The sequence below is a fragment of the Harpia harpyja genome, chromosome 18 (genome assembly GCF_026419915.1).
Source record: "Harpia harpyja isolate bHarHar1 chromosome 18, bHarHar1 primary haplotype, whole genome shotgun sequence".
NCBI classification, from domain to species: domain Eukaryota; kingdom Metazoa; phylum Chordata; class Aves; order Accipitriformes; family Accipitridae; genus Harpia; species Harpia harpyja.
This window is the reverse complement of record NC_068957.1, coordinates 26,019,401-26,034,242: the sequence shown is the minus strand read 5'-3', so window position 1 is coordinate 26,034,242 and position 14,842 is coordinate 26,019,401. Positions and strand designations below refer to the sequence as shown.

The 14,842-nt window shown below is 48.5% G+C and overlaps 1 protein-coding gene across 1 annotated transcript in view; it reads left to right on the top strand.

Moving 5' to 3' along the window:
• Nucleotides 1–14,842, top strand: part of AR (androgen receptor) — a 59,538-nt gene that overhangs the window by 23,917 nt on the left and 20,779 nt on the right. The window contains exons 2-3 of the mRNA XM_052813348.1: nucleotides 4,613–4,764; nucleotides 13,011–13,127. Coding sequence (XP_052669308.1) covers nucleotides 4,613–4,764; nucleotides 13,011–13,127 — 269 coding nt within the window. The remainder of the gene's footprint in view (nucleotides 1–4,612; nucleotides 4,765–13,010; nucleotides 13,128–14,842) is intronic.

The window sequence follows — 14,842 nt, the reverse complement described above, 5'->3', positions numbered from 1 at the left end:
TTGGAGGAAAGCTTTTAAGCAGCCCATCGTGAGCTGCTGAGCCACCCCTCCGGTCCCTTGTGCAGGGGTGGAGGAGCTGCAAATGCTGCTGGTCGCTGGGACGCCTGTGCAGGTGGGTGTCAGGGGCTCTGCCCAGAAAGCTGCCAGTCCACACGCCCCTGCAGCCTCCATAAGCCATCTTTTTGGCTCATTGCTGTGTTATTACCTACATATTTTGAGAACGCCTTTAAAAGGTCTCTTGGAAACTGGAAAATAGATCGTTAAGGGTACCATTATCCCAGCTCACTCTGAGTTGCTGATGTTTTCAGTTATGTTTTTCTTACAATTTTCCCTCTAAAAATAAAAAAGAAAAGGCAAATTGGCGTCTTTTTAAAACCAAGGGCGTTCTGGGGCAAATCCTTCTGCTCTGGACAGTGGCTGCCAGTAGTAAAGGTGCAGGAGTGAGTTGGCAATCACGTTGGTGCTGCAGGGCTCAGCCTGCAGCTGAGCCTCTCCCCAGCTGCCGCAACATCAATCTCCCGACACGATGGGATGCAGGGGCTGAATGCTGCCCTGTGCAAACCCTGGAGACAAGAGTGTTACACCCGGGAGGAGCCTGTCTCACAGCCAGGATTAACCTTGAGTGCCTGCCAGCTCCCTCTGATTTCCATCCGTAAGTGGGCAGCTGGGGGCAAGATTGGCCGAGCGCACAGGGGTTTGCAGGGAGAGCCCGAGCAGCTCTGGGCCGCTCTGCTCAGCACCCTTCCTAGGTAGATGCACCTGTATAGGTACAGTAGACATACACGTGCATGAAGGTATATTTGTACTTGCACAACTCTTCTCATGCAGAAACAGCTATTTAAAAAGCTGTTTAAAAAGCCCCTCAAGCCTTAATTGCTAACCTACTTTGCAGCTTTAAATAATTATGCCTCAAAAATACTCCAGGGTCTTCTGGGGGTCCTGCTTCTGTCATCAAAACAGCTGCTACTGTGAGAGTCACTTTGCTCATTTCCTATCTGAAATACATGGGGCAAAGAACACGGAAAGCACAGTATGGAAGGCCTTATGGAAAAAGATAAATTAGCCCTTTTCAGATTTCTGATTGCATAGAGAGGAGAAAAAAGGTAACAGGTCATTAGAGGACAGGTCTGGTACTGCTGGAATCTAAAAAATTGCTGGATAAATAAGGCATTTTTAGCAAAGCTTTTATATTTGCTGCTGTTTTTTTCTTAGTAGTGTCTGCTCTACTGTAGCACCTCAAACTGAGTGCCAAGGCTGTGTAGCGTAGGGCGGTTGTGCAGACGGGGCACGGAGGGAAGCGGGGGGTGCCCTGGGCCCTGCTGAGGACGGGACAGCAGGATTGCACTGGGAGGACGGGCAGGATGCTGGGGAGGGCGAGACAGGGAGGTGTTTGTTGCATCAGGACTTAACTATGGCAGATATGGTGCAGCCAACTGCATCTCCTCTGTTTAATCAGTAATTCAAGAAAAGCCTTGGAAATGGAGATTGTCAGGGAAGGATAGTTGAGCAGCATCTACAGATGAGTCACTGATTCTGATTGCTGCTGCTAAAAAGACGAGGAATCACTCAAAATGTTTCTTGCCTTAAGAAAAGGGGATAAAATTGCTGCTCCAGTTATTAACCTACAATTTAGGTAGGATCTGCGTAGCTCTCATATGAGGAATAGAAGATAGCAGCATTCTTGAAGGACACAACTGACAGCAAGATCAGAGGACAGAGGTGAGCCTGGGTTTTGATCTTGGCAATAATTGTCCCATTTCATGCCTTACTCTCAAGGTGTGAGGGGCTTTGAAAAGACCTGTGTGAAAGGCAAACTGCACCAGTAGTCTGGTGACAGAGTTAGTTTTTGGTTGAAATTAAGCATCCCAGCTAGTTGTTCACATAACAACAGCAACAGTCCCTTAAGTCCTGTCTGCACCGGAAGGTATTTTTCAGCCTATGGTATGCTTTAAACCAGTCAAATACTTGTTTCTCATCGGCCCTTGAGGAAACACTTTTTCTCATTTAAAACCTCTCTCTCCTCAGTTTGGGAAGCAAAACAAAATGGAATGGATAGTCTGGACTAAAGAAGCTACTCCTATTACCAGAATTAAAATAACTGAGCAAAAGATGATAACCAGGCAGCTGCCCCTATGCGAGTGCATCGTTGTCCTTGCCACAGCTCTCTATAAGAGTGATTGCTCTTTAAGCTGTTGCACTATAGGTAGTTTTAAGTCCTGATGTCCCTGGGATGTCCCTGCGCGCAGGTTGCAGGCTCTCCCTATGTTTTGGGAGTAGTGAAACAAGATGGGGGAGAGGGATGGGAGAGGTGGGGGACTGCGTGGGACCGCCTGCCCTGGTGCCTGCTGCAGTCTCAGCCCGGCAAGTGCAGGGCAGCGGTGCCGTACATCATAACTTACCACAGAGTTGGAAACCCCAGTGGAAAAGCTGGTGATTAGCACAGACAACAGGTGTATCTTTCCTTAATTAAACCTCGATGTTGCCAGATGCTCTTTGGGTGTGTGAGATGTCCCCTTGCTTGTGTCGTACCTGGATGGGCAGAGCTGCCTGTGGACCTGCAGGATGTGGAGAGGTGCTGGCCACGGGCAGCAGTTTGGGGCAGAGGGGCTGAGAAGCAGGACAGTGTTCCCTTGCCCTGGGGCCTGTGTTGATGTTTGACCCCTTTTTCTAAAAGTTGCAAGACTTTTCAGAAGATTCACGGTATGGGTTCCGGCTGCCATCTCTCCCAGGGCTATTTTCTGTTTCAGTGGAGTTTGGGTTTATTCATACTGTGGTCCCAAATGGGGATTTTCTGAGTATAAAGATTTTTTCCAGAAGTCCCAGCATTGTCACATTTGCTCTTAATATAATTTGATTTCTAAGAGCTCACCTGCAAGCATTCAAACAATGCCAGAAACCAAAAGCAGATCTCCTTTTGACCAAAAAGTTGCGGTGACCTACTGACTGTTAGAAGCTAATTGCCTCATCTGGTGTTTTGACAAAAAGCGAGTTTTAGCAAATAACTTAAAATGCTATTGTTCCCCATACTGCCTGGACATTCATTGACTTGTGATTCTGATAAGTGCCTCTTCTGCTGCCATGCCTTCTGAAAAAGCAGCTTTTCCATAGATCTGATCAAACAAGCATGTGGCAGTGTGTCTGTCAGGAGGGAGGAGGCAGGATGGGTGCTAGCCAAGAGGAAAGGATTTGGGCATGCGGATGGTGGAGGGAAGCATGACGAATACGCAGTCGGAGAGGAGGGCTGGCTCTCGGAGCGTCTCGGTGCCACGGTTAAGGCGGCTGGTTGGCACTACGTCAGCCTGGCACACACAGGCAGCGTGGCACTGGCGGGTGAAGTCCTCCCCCAGGGTCGTGGGGACCCGATCCCACATTTCCAGCACCATTTGAGCTGCAGGCTGTGCTGGCTGGGGAGCGGTAGGAGGGTGGAGGTGTGGAGCTCTGTCTCCTGAGCACCCCGGCACCGCACCGCCGCAGCCCTCTCAGTGTCCTTGGCACCTGCTTGGGTTGTGCCGGGGCTGCAGGAGGCTCTTTGTGCTTCCCCAGCAGAACTTGGAAGAGGTTTTGTCAAAACTGGGGGTTGGGGAAAGCAGCAACAGTCAAAGATGGCCCCAGGTCTTCACTGGAGTCCATGCTCTGCCCATGCTAACAGCTGATTTCCGTCCCCATCCTTGGTTCCAGCTACCCAGAGTGAAAACCCAAAATGGGTCTTTTGGACTACTGAACTGGCAAGTGGAAAATGTGAAGTTCTGTAATCCACACTAACCCACTTCCAGCATTTAATCATAGTTATTATATGGCGGACCCTGAAACTTTTATTTTTGGCTCTGAGGTTTGTTTTCACCCTTCAGTGGTTAGTGGCGCCGTGCTCAGCACATGGGGCTGTTGATGGCTCTATCCCATTGTACTCCGTGTGACTGGGAGACGCAGGGGCAGTGCCTTTAGTCATGGGATGGGTATAAACAGGAGTCTGCTGGGACACATTCACAGCAAATGCTTTATGTTTTCACCAGAGGCATCCTGGAAGAAGGTTCAGTCCAGCCGTTGCTGGGTATTGAAAGAGGGAATAGGTAGAAAACAAGCAAGACAAAAAAGCAAGAAGAAAAGAGTAGCTTAAGGGAGTTTGCTAGCTTAGGAAAAATTAATTTGTTTAAATTAAGAATCAAAAGGATAAATTAATCTGTAGTGAAGTGACAACAGTGACCTTAATGGAGTGGGATCACGTAGCTTAATGAGCATGCAGAGTCCTTTTTTGATGTACAAGCCTCAGTATTGAAGCCAAAATTACATGAAAGCTGCAACAGCCGGTCCCAGTTGTCTTCTCTTTCTAGGCTGTGCTGTCACCATGCCTGTACTTTGTCACACGTTGTCACACATTGTACCTAGGGGCAATGTCAGGAGGGGCACCCCAGCATGGTCTTCTGCGTGGTCAGAGCGAGGTTTGGCTTAGTCGTTGCTTGCCTCCTTTCTGATCAGTGCTTGGCTTGTCCCATCACTGAAATTTTCCGTTTTGCCATGAACATTCTCCCAAACCCCAATCTGCTGCGCTCACCCATAGCTCATCCTAACCTCATTTGCTGACCCTTTCCCTTGTTCTTTCTGTTTTACGCTGCAGGTTGGAGACTGGCCATGAACACGTCTTGCCCATTGACTATTACTTTCCACCTCAAAAGACTTGCCTGATTTGTGGAGATGAAGCATCTGGGTGCCACTATGGAGCCCTCACTTGTGGTAGCTGCAAAGTCTTCTTCAAACGGGCGGCTGAAGGTAATGCATACAGAGAGAGGAGGGAACATCACTCTCGCCTCCAAGTATTGGCTTTCTCTACCAAAGTAGCCTCAAAGTAGAGAGTCAAATGCTACTGACACAAGTTCTCTCATCAGCAGTCAAGTCATTAACATGCAAGTGCTGGAGGCATTTGCAGCGTCATGGTATGTTTTCCTCCTGCTGAAAGAGGTTAAGCAGCCTTGCTTTGGGGAGCCTGCCAAGCCAAGGGAACTGAGGCAGGAGTGGTAGGGACAAAGTGTGGTGGGTTTCTAAGGTCTTTAAAACTAGTAAAGGAGAAAATTCAAGGATAAATTGATTTCTTTGTCCTATGTTTGTCATTCCACATTACAGATTGCCCTCAAAAAGTAGCCAGACCAGTTTGCCAAAACACAGTCGTTTTCAATGCCTGATTATCTTAGTGACCTAGTGAGACCCAGGAGCAGTCAGTTCCTGCTTCTCCTGTTGATTCCCAAGGGTGCTGTAAGTTCCCATCAGCCCTCCTGCGATCTCAGACCCAGAACTCCAAATTTAGTGGATGCTTTTCCTCTCTTATATCCCTTTCAGAGGGTCACTTCTCTCAATACCTGCAAAATGGCAGAACTGTCTGTCCGTCAAGAGCCATGCTCTGATCTTGGTGTCCATGATCCTTCTCCCCAACCCTTGAGAAAGCAACTTCTCCTTCATGTCCATAGTCTTTGCACCATCTTTCCTTGGTAATTAGCATGTAGAAGGACCTAGCCCAGCTGTTTCCTTGGGCTGTGGGTCACCAATGTCTGGTTTCTAACTGCAGTTAGAGTCGTGATTCCCTGGCAGCAGAGTGAGAGTCGCTATTGTGGAAGCCTAACTGTCCGGTAACGTAATGTGCCTGTAAATCGCACATCTGACTTGTTTTCTGGAGTGATGAACCAATACAAATCATCATTCTTCCTCAGTGCTAACGTAATTTATTTGGTGCACCAGCACACCGTTGGCAGTCAGTGTTACACGCCATGGCATCCCTGGGAGAGGGAGGCACTGCAGTTCCCAGCTGGCAACCAGCGATGGGGATGGAGGCTTCTGTCTCTGGCTTGTCTTGCTGTGACCTTCCCCTCCCGCACCTTACATCACCCCTCTGTCGAGTGGAGGTCCCAAACTGATGGGTGCTCACCTGCCATTGTCAGAGCACTGCTTCTAGATTAATTCTAGTATTATCCTGCACATTTTCAGAGTTGCATCTTCCCTCATTCATCATGCATGCCAGGAGTGAACTTGACAGCACTGGTTCAGGGAAGAATCAGGGCTGTGCCATAGAGGACAACAGCATCCCATTGCTCTAATAGGACAGTCAAATAATACTAATAGATAATAAGCTTGGCATATTTTTCCAAAGTGAGTCATTTAAAGTTATGTCTCTTTGCTATACACCAATTCTGTGTAAGACCAAATGGATTGGCTTGTGCCGCCAGAGTAAATAACAGATGCTTGTTTAAGTCAGCAAGTTATTGTTGATTTATAGTAAGTGGAGTCTTGGCGCTCTCTGTAAGAGAAACTGCTGATGAAATAGCCCTTGTCAGCTGGCAAGTCCCCGAGCAGTGCTCCTCCTTTTAAACCAGGGTGGGCTTTGTCCGGCATGGCAGCGGGCGTGTGGATGAGGGCTGCAAGATGCCTGCTGAGGGAGAGGAGGCAGCCTGGGCTGCTTGCGCTGCTCTCGATCATATGCTTTGGTGGTGTTCCCTCTCCTGATTGTGTTGCATCAGTAATTTAAATGGTATTTATGCCCCCTTCTTAGTTTTTAAGCCTCGAGGTATTGCAGAGGGTTAGAAATGTTTGGTTGCGGTAGGACTGGGCAGCAGCAGCCCTTTGCCTTTCCCCTAGATGAGACCGTGGAGCGAAGTGCGTCTGCAGTGAGGAGCAGCAGCAGTGTGTGGGGACCTGCCTGAGTGTGAGATTTCATCTTATATTACCCTGAGGTACATGGATAGAGTCTTTATTTTGGGAAAGAGACAATAAATCAGACTCCTTTATAAATATTGAACGCAGGGTAGCGGTAGGTGGTGATTTCTATCCTAATACTTGGTGATTTTCCAGCCAGACCTTTCCTTCTTAAAGTGGAGGAGCAATATTCAAAGCTGATATTTCAGTGTATTCTCATGTTTTAAAGTCCATCAAATGCATCTCTGAAAACCTTATGTCACCATTGGAGACTTTTTACAACAGCAGATCAGAAAGCTTTCCCAATGAGAAGAGAAACCTTTTCTTCTGCCTCCGTTACCTTCATGTTACTGTTGTAAGCCAGCAGCCTCTGTTGGTTAGGAGAAGCAATGGACTGGGAACTGAAAAGCAGCACAAACAGATCACCTCAGAGGGAATGGAGAATAGCTAGACATGTAGTTTTTCTTTTATCATATTCTTTGCCTAATATAATAATGAACTTACCTGGCAGTAATTTCAGGGATATTTAAGAAGGTTTTATAGACATACAGTGCCTTCTAAGGGATTAGAAAGGGAAAAGATTTAAAAAAAAAAAAAAAAAAAAAAGTTATGACATTGATTCCTCTTCCCTTTTGAAACACGCTGAGGTATTCATGTGGTTTCCAGTAGAGCAGATCACTCCTGCTTTGATAAAATGTTTGACAGATTTGAGGTTTTTTGCAAGCTCAAGTCCAACCAGTTCTCCCAGAAAGATGCTGGATGAGTTAACAGAAGAGACATAAATATTTTCCTGATCTCTTTCTGTCAGCTGTCTTGATTTATAGACACTCTCAAGATGTCCAGGTTATATATAGGCCAGCTCTAAATGCACCCTGCAGATTCTTCAGTCATGATGTGGACTTCCTCACTTGCAAGATGGCCAGCCTCATTTTTGCCAACATCTGTAACTTCCATGCTTGCATTTCTCTGGCTAGCTAATGTTTTCACTTGCAGACCATTCTTTCTGGTTCCCCAGAGAGCTTTCCCCTTGCTCTTCCCACAGAGCCAGACTGCCTTCCCAGCCGCCGCAGGCTGCTGAAGTCACTGCCCCAGGAAAGAAGAACTGGAGCCAGTGCTGAAGCCTGCGCTGTGTCACTGGGGCTGGATGCTTTCCTTTTGTTTTCTTTAGTCTGCTGGTAAATACAGGTGACTATTAAGAAAATGACTTTGCAAAGGTAGTTTATTAATAGTGGCTTAGTGTTGGTTCTGAGAGCTTCATAGCTGTGCCCTCTTTGATTATTTCTAATGGGGGCATAAAGTGGGAACTTCAGAGTGGTCCCAGCACCAAACCCGCAGGCTCAGCTCTTGCCATAGCCCAGCTGGTGACAGCGAAGGGGACCAGAGCTTGTACAGAAGAGCACTAGAGACCCTGTGGTTACATGAAACCCTGGGAGATTCGCGTTCTCAGAAAGCTTGGCCTTATCCCCCAACTGTTAGAATTTGGTTTGTGCCCTGAAATGCAAGGATATCTCTCTCTTCCAAAAGGCATTTAATGGGTTTTCACATTCACAATTGTAAATCTTACTCCAGACGTTTGCATAGATTACTTTGCTTTCTGGAAGAGAAAGCTACTCTAGGCACAACAACTCATGTGGCAACAGGCTTTTAGTTAAATAATTTCTCTCAATTGAGCAACTAATCTTTCTCCATAAATCTTTATTTTTTGTCGAGACTGGAGAACTGCTCTTCCCCTCTGCTCATGATGTTCATTGCAGTCCCAGGTGATGAGCAGGAGGACTTGGTGATGACAGAAGCATCTTTCCACCTGGCGTGAGGTGGCACAGGAGGGAGCCCGAGCCGGCGGGGGTGTTCCCAGCAAAGGGGGCAGTGGTACAGCAGTGTATTCGTGGTGCGCATTGAAGGGGGGAACTGCAGCAGTCTGCAAGAGCCTCAGTTGCACAGACTGATCTCCTGGGGTTCCTGTGCTGGTTTGACGTAGCAGAGGGGTGCTGAGTACCTTTGTAACTTCACTTCTCACCTACATACATGCCAAACATTATCTGCATCGTCAGGGAAGGAGAGGGGTCTTCTCTGGGCATACATCTGTGGTGTTGTCAGCTGGGTGATTATCTGAGGCTGACACCTTGCCAACATCCCTGTTGTAAAGACAGTCTGGGTGATTGGCTTTGCAAAGAGCAGGACTGCTGGGTAAAAAAGGGAGAGTATCTTTAACGTTCAGACCTGTACTTACAGGTTTGTAAAGCAAGAGCCTCTGCTTTGGAGTAACACAAGAAAGCATCTCTGTTGTTTGCAGGGAAGAAAAGGAGAAAAAAAATCATTCCAGTGTTAAACTCGATAAAAGAAAAAACAGTGCATTTATCTTTAAGTAAAGAACAGCTGATTGCAAATGTCTCAGCTTGTTCTTAAATGAAGAGAGTAAATTATCCTGAAATTAAAACCAAGTCTCTGTATATGAGAAGTTATGTAAGACAGATGGAACCCATCTGTATCCCAGCCACCCTTCCTTGTTCTCTGGGCTTTTACAGCCAGTGGCACCTTCTCCATACGCCTGTGCTGTGCTCAGGTGACACAGCTGTTCATGTCCGTGTCAAGTAGTGCATGCTCCCAGCTTGGAGAGAAGGGATAGTGTACATCGGTGCAGACGGAGCAGAGGAGCTGCTATTGCTGGCATATTCACCAGAGATGCTTGGTCCGGCAGTGTGTCAGTCCATGCCGGAGGCGGTGAGCGTCCCGGCCGTCGCAGTTCTCCATGGTTGAGGGGATGAGTGCAGGCGTTTAGGACAGTTGGCTTCGCTGGGGTAGTGACACGGTGTGGTCCCTCTCCCAGGTCATGGGTTCTATTCGTAAACCGTGTCCACAGCTGGGGATAGCAGTGATGAGGGCACCGAGTTTCTCCAGTAATTAAAAGGGGAATCTCTACATCCCTGGAGTTAAGACAAGATGAGCAAGCAGCTTATTCTCACGCTGAGCAAAAGCAGACTCATGAATAGCCATTGCATGACCATTTGTTTCCCTTTTTGTTAATGGCTGACAGCTTAAAATAAACAGTGCCAGACTATGCATGTACAGTTAACAGAAAATTGGTTCCTGCCCCAAAGAGTTTATTTTGTGAACCAGGAAGCAGGCCCTTGCTGTTTTAGCAAAGTCACTGTACCGTGACTGTGGGGTGAGTTTTTGACTGCAACTTAAAAGCTTGCATTCATCAGAGCCCATCAGCAGGGAGGTAAAGTTGTTGTAGAGACCCTTCTAATGTGCCCGTTTTGTGCCCAGTGATCCAGGAGGCCCGGTAGGTGCTGAGGCACCCTGCCTGGTCTCAGCTGGTTGGAGATCGCTCCCTCTCTGTGTCGCTTCCCAGCAGTGCGAGAGGTGGTGGATGCTGCTGAAGAGCTGATGGGAACCAGCATGGCTGCCTTATTGAGCAAGGCTTGAACCCCATTCCCAAATCTCTTCCGTCCCCCTGCTCCCCTCCTGTGGGTGCCCGTGGGTGCCTGGGGGGACAGAGTGGGGTGGGGGATGAGCCTGCACATCGGGACGCTGCCTGGAGCTTGGGGGAGATAAGGGGGCTGGGGCTGGTGCATGTTCCTCCCCTTGGCAGGGGAATTTAGATAGAGCTGTGCCTGACCCTGGAGTGTCCTTGGGGGGCTCGGGCAGTGACTGTGCCGTGTTCCCTTGCTAAAGCCATTCACAGGAGAGGCTTGACCTTTTTAAAGATTTTGAGCTATTATTGTTGCAAAAATGCTGTAGTTTAGACTAGGGAGGTAAGATAGGGAAGGAGCAGGAGCCGAAGGGTGAGGGGAGAGCAGGAGGGTTGCGGATGCTCCTGGGGCAGCACTGCTCATGGCAGCCCGATGGCCTCGGCCAGAGACTGAGTTGGCGCCGTGGGCTGGGCTTGAGCCTTCCTGGTAGTCCCAAGGCCAGCCATTTTATTCTCGTGGTAGTTTTGATTGGCTCTGGAGCATCCCAGTGTCAGACATTGTCACAAGACAGGAATCCTGCAGTGCAGCTGGAGGGGAAGGAGAGTAAAATCACCTTACAGCTCTCCATGCCCATGCCTGAGAAGGTAGGGCGTCCATTCTTTTTGATATATGCACGTAAAGAGGTCGCGTGGAGAGAGTATGGCCTCAGCACTCGTTTCCCATAGCACAAAAATAACTCCAAGTAACCCAGTTTCAGCTGAAGTTGTTTATTACTCACCCTCCTCAATGAACTGTTGAAAGGGAGGATGGTGCTTGTGTTCTCCGGGATTTGATGTAATCGCTGCTTCTGAGGCTTCTCTAAGTGTCCTTAACACTGGTAATGAGCAAGGGGAGGGGGGTGAGAAGAGGCGCCGATGAGAACGGTGTAAAAAGGATTTAGCAAGGTACCATGTGCTGCAGGTAATGCACTCTTGCCCCATTATGTCTCCAGTCTTAACAGCTAAGGCACTGGCAGTGGTGTAATGATCAGCTTTTAATGGGGACAATTCTAAGTCCAAACATACAGTATTTTTGCAGCCCTTTGGCGTAGCCCTGCGCGCACGCAGTGTGAGAAGGAGTTGATTATACGTTGAGCCTTATAATGACTTTTCTGCAAGCCTGTGATGAGAGGCTGCAGGTGGGATTTTGCAGCTGGCAACCGGTCGTGCCAGCGAAGCTGCAGCCGTGCACTGCTGGCGGCCAGTGCTGGGAAGGAGCAGTGGGACCTTCTGTGGGCTCCTTGCTCCCCAGGGCGCAGGAAACAAAGCTGCTCTCTGGAGCTGGGAGGGGCAATGGGCAAGCAACAGACGGTGCCAGTGAGGTCTATGATACTGGGTTGCTAAAAATGTGCCACTTTTTCTGATTGCAATATCTTCATAAGTTGTGGATGTGTGCATGGGAGGTGGGGAGTTTGTTAAATCAGTGCACCAAAATTGGTGCATCTCTTGTCAAAACGGTACATTAAGCGGTTAGATTCCAACCTTGTCCTTTTAATGGATCTCTGATGACTCCAAGGGCTCTTCCTATAAGAATATAGAAAGCAAACACTTGCAGATGATAAATAAAGGTTAAACTGGATGTAGACTGATTTCCCATGTAGGCTACTTATGCAGAGTCTGTGAGGTGCACGGCTCTATTATTTACTGAGAATGGTTTAGTTTGGAACGGTATGAAGAACATCAGATAAATCCTGATTCAGTAAACGTGTTTAGACTTGACAAGAAAACAAGTGATGAGTCAGGAAGGATAGTTCATTCTTGGCATGTCTAGCAAATGAGGCAGTAAAAAAAAAAAAGCTGAAATCTGGAGCTCTAAGGGCTGCTCTCTGAACAAGTGGAAAGGTGAGTCTAAGATACCGGTTAGTCTGACAATAAGTAACTTCTGAATTTTCTGCAAGCCCCCCTAAACCTGATGCTGCCAGGGTCTCCCTTACAGGGAATTGCTGATCCCAGTTTCCTCCTGGCTGGCTGCGAGTGCAGCCCAGGGGACAGAGTGACTGGTGCCAGCCTGGCATGAGATCCACGGCAGCAGAGCCTGTGGGGCAGCAGCTCCCCATGCTGTCAGTTCCCCAACCCCAGTGTCTGTAACCTGCAGACAACAATTAGCATTAATGGGTGGCACAAAAAATAAGTCAGCCCCCAAAAGCACTGTAAACAGAGTTGTGGTTGTAGAGGGAAGGCCACTGTCTGGGGACTATATTCAGCAAACTGTGGGTAAGTGCTGTGGCAGGAGGATCAGGCTGCATTTTGAAGATGTTCTGGGAGAAAAACAGCTCATCAGAGCAAAAAGTCAAGCAATAGATATATGCCATTTAAAGAATGAGAACCAAATTATCCATATTTCATTACTTTTTAACTGCTGTTAACCTCTGCTGTGCTGCACAGTGCAGAGTGATTTTCCTCCTTGGACATCTTGGTCTGCAAGCCTCTGCCGTGTGCCTGTAAAGAGGAGCAGTGCTGCCTGGCAGTGGGGAGGGCAGGCAGAGAAGGGGTGCTAAGTATGGCAAAACAGCACTGACCAGTGTCTGTGTTTCGGGTAGCCAGCTCTCGTACAAAGTGTGATATCTGGCGATGAACCACTCCTGTAGCAGCAGAGGAAGAACTGTGCTGTTTTCCCAAAAGATACCAACTTCCAACATAAATCTTCTGCTGGGGGTTGAACTGGGAAACCAGCACTGATACAGTCCTCTTCTGTCCCTTCTCTCCCCTCTTTTCTCTGTCCTCTCTCCTCTCCTCTGTCTTCTCTCTTCTGTCCTCTCCTCTCTCCTCTCATGATGTCAGTGACCCTGGTGATACTGAGAAAGTGTGAGTCCATTTCTCCTTGTAAACCTGGTCTGATCAGTACCCACCACCCATCTGCTGTTTCCTCTGATGTTTGTAGGTAAACAGAAATACCTCTGTGCCAGCCGGAATGACTGCACCATTGACAAGTTCAGAAGGAAAAACTGCCCGTCCTGCCGCCTGCGGAAGTGCTACGAAGCTGGGATGACTCTCGGAGGTACTGTCTGGATAATGTCCCCCGGGTCCTTGTGATGGCCTGGGGCAGCCGGGCTAGTCCTGCAGATAACAAATATACTTGGTGTATTTCTAGTCAGTAAATGGCTGAAAAAATGAGGCTGATGGAGAGTAATGAGCTTCAGGAAACACTTGCAGGTTTCTAATACCAAAACTGTGAATTTCATTAAACTTTTGTTTGAGTTTCATGAAATATTCCTTTCCTTAATTTAAAACCTTGTTAATCTGAATGAATGTAAACAGCCAGGTTAGCTGGATTCTCACTCACACCAAAGCCTCTTTGAACAGAGCACTCCCATTTTAGTATGATATTTCCCAGGCAGAAAGGGGCATTTTTCTTTACAAATTACAGCCCCAGTATTTTTCTTTGCTGAATGGAAGTTGCTCCTGTATCACTGGTAAAGATCCTTGTTACAGTTAGTCTCTGTTCCAAAACCTGTAGCTCTGCCAAAACATGACAGAGTGCCCGTATCCAAAGTCTGAGGTTTTGTGCTCAAAATCTGGAGCTACAATGTACATCACTGGGTGGCTCATCTTTGAGTTCATTTGACATGAGAGTGAGGAAGAAAATACCCTGAAAAATGGGGCTGAGGGACCTGACCCACGATGAAAAGGCCCCTGACAGCGAAGCGGAGGGGAGTCACGGGTGATACGGAAAGGAAAGGCACTGGCAGCATCAGGCACAGTGCGGAGGGAAGTGGGGGAGCCCTGGCTAGTTAGATGTGCCAACGTTTGAGTTTAAATACTTCCACCATTGCTGGGACGGGCAGAGCCTCCCGGAGCTGCTGGGCTGCTGGAATGTTGTGTTGAAGAACTTGCTACCAAAATGGTTCTGCTTTATTGCTCATCAAGGAGCAGTGGTTTTAATTTTATTTGTCCCCAGAACAGTTGTTACAGCTCAGGTACCAACAAACATGTCCAGTCGGCAAGGCAGCAGTCAGCCTCTCCCCTCTGCTTTTGCAGCAGCAGGTAGTAAATCTGAGTGGTGGGGACACAGCTCTTGGCGGGGGGATGCAGAGACGTGCAGCTCGCTCCTTTCCTCCTGGTAGCAAGCAGAAAAAAAAAAACGTCCCAAAAGATAATGCAGTCCTAAAACCTCGCAACATCAGTCCCGTGAGCTGGCTCTGACCGCTCTTCACTTATGTTCCCCCTCCAACGCAGGCGAGCTGTCGGCAAACAGCAGGCTGCTGCTGCTGCAGCGCTTTGGGAGCGATGCGTATGGGCATGTGCAAAGGCACACCGTGATTTCGGAGCACCAGGGAGGTGCCCAATCTACCTGATGTGACCAAGCAGGCAGTTTGCTTGCCGAAGTTACCAGACAGCTATCTCCATCTCAGTTCCCCAGTATCTGCTTCACCAATTCTGCCCCCAGCCCCAGTCATCCAGCCCTGCTGGGAGGGAGCGAGGGCAGAGGAGCCTGGCCCGGCGCTGTGTGTGCCCGCGCACCTTCTTGTCCTGAGGACAGTCATTTTCATGGCTGCTGGTGGCTGTTCGTAGCCGTGGCTTCCCAGGGAAGCAGGGAGACTCCTCTGGGACCCTTCCCTTCTCCGCCTGGTGGGTCGGGACTGGGCCGCCGCCATCATCCTGCCCATGGACTGCTGGGCTCCCAAGCTGGGGGACAGGGATGAGGAGCCAAACCCAGCTCCCTGATCCACAGCCAGCAGAAGGGCTTTATAATGCCATCCAAAACAAGCATGC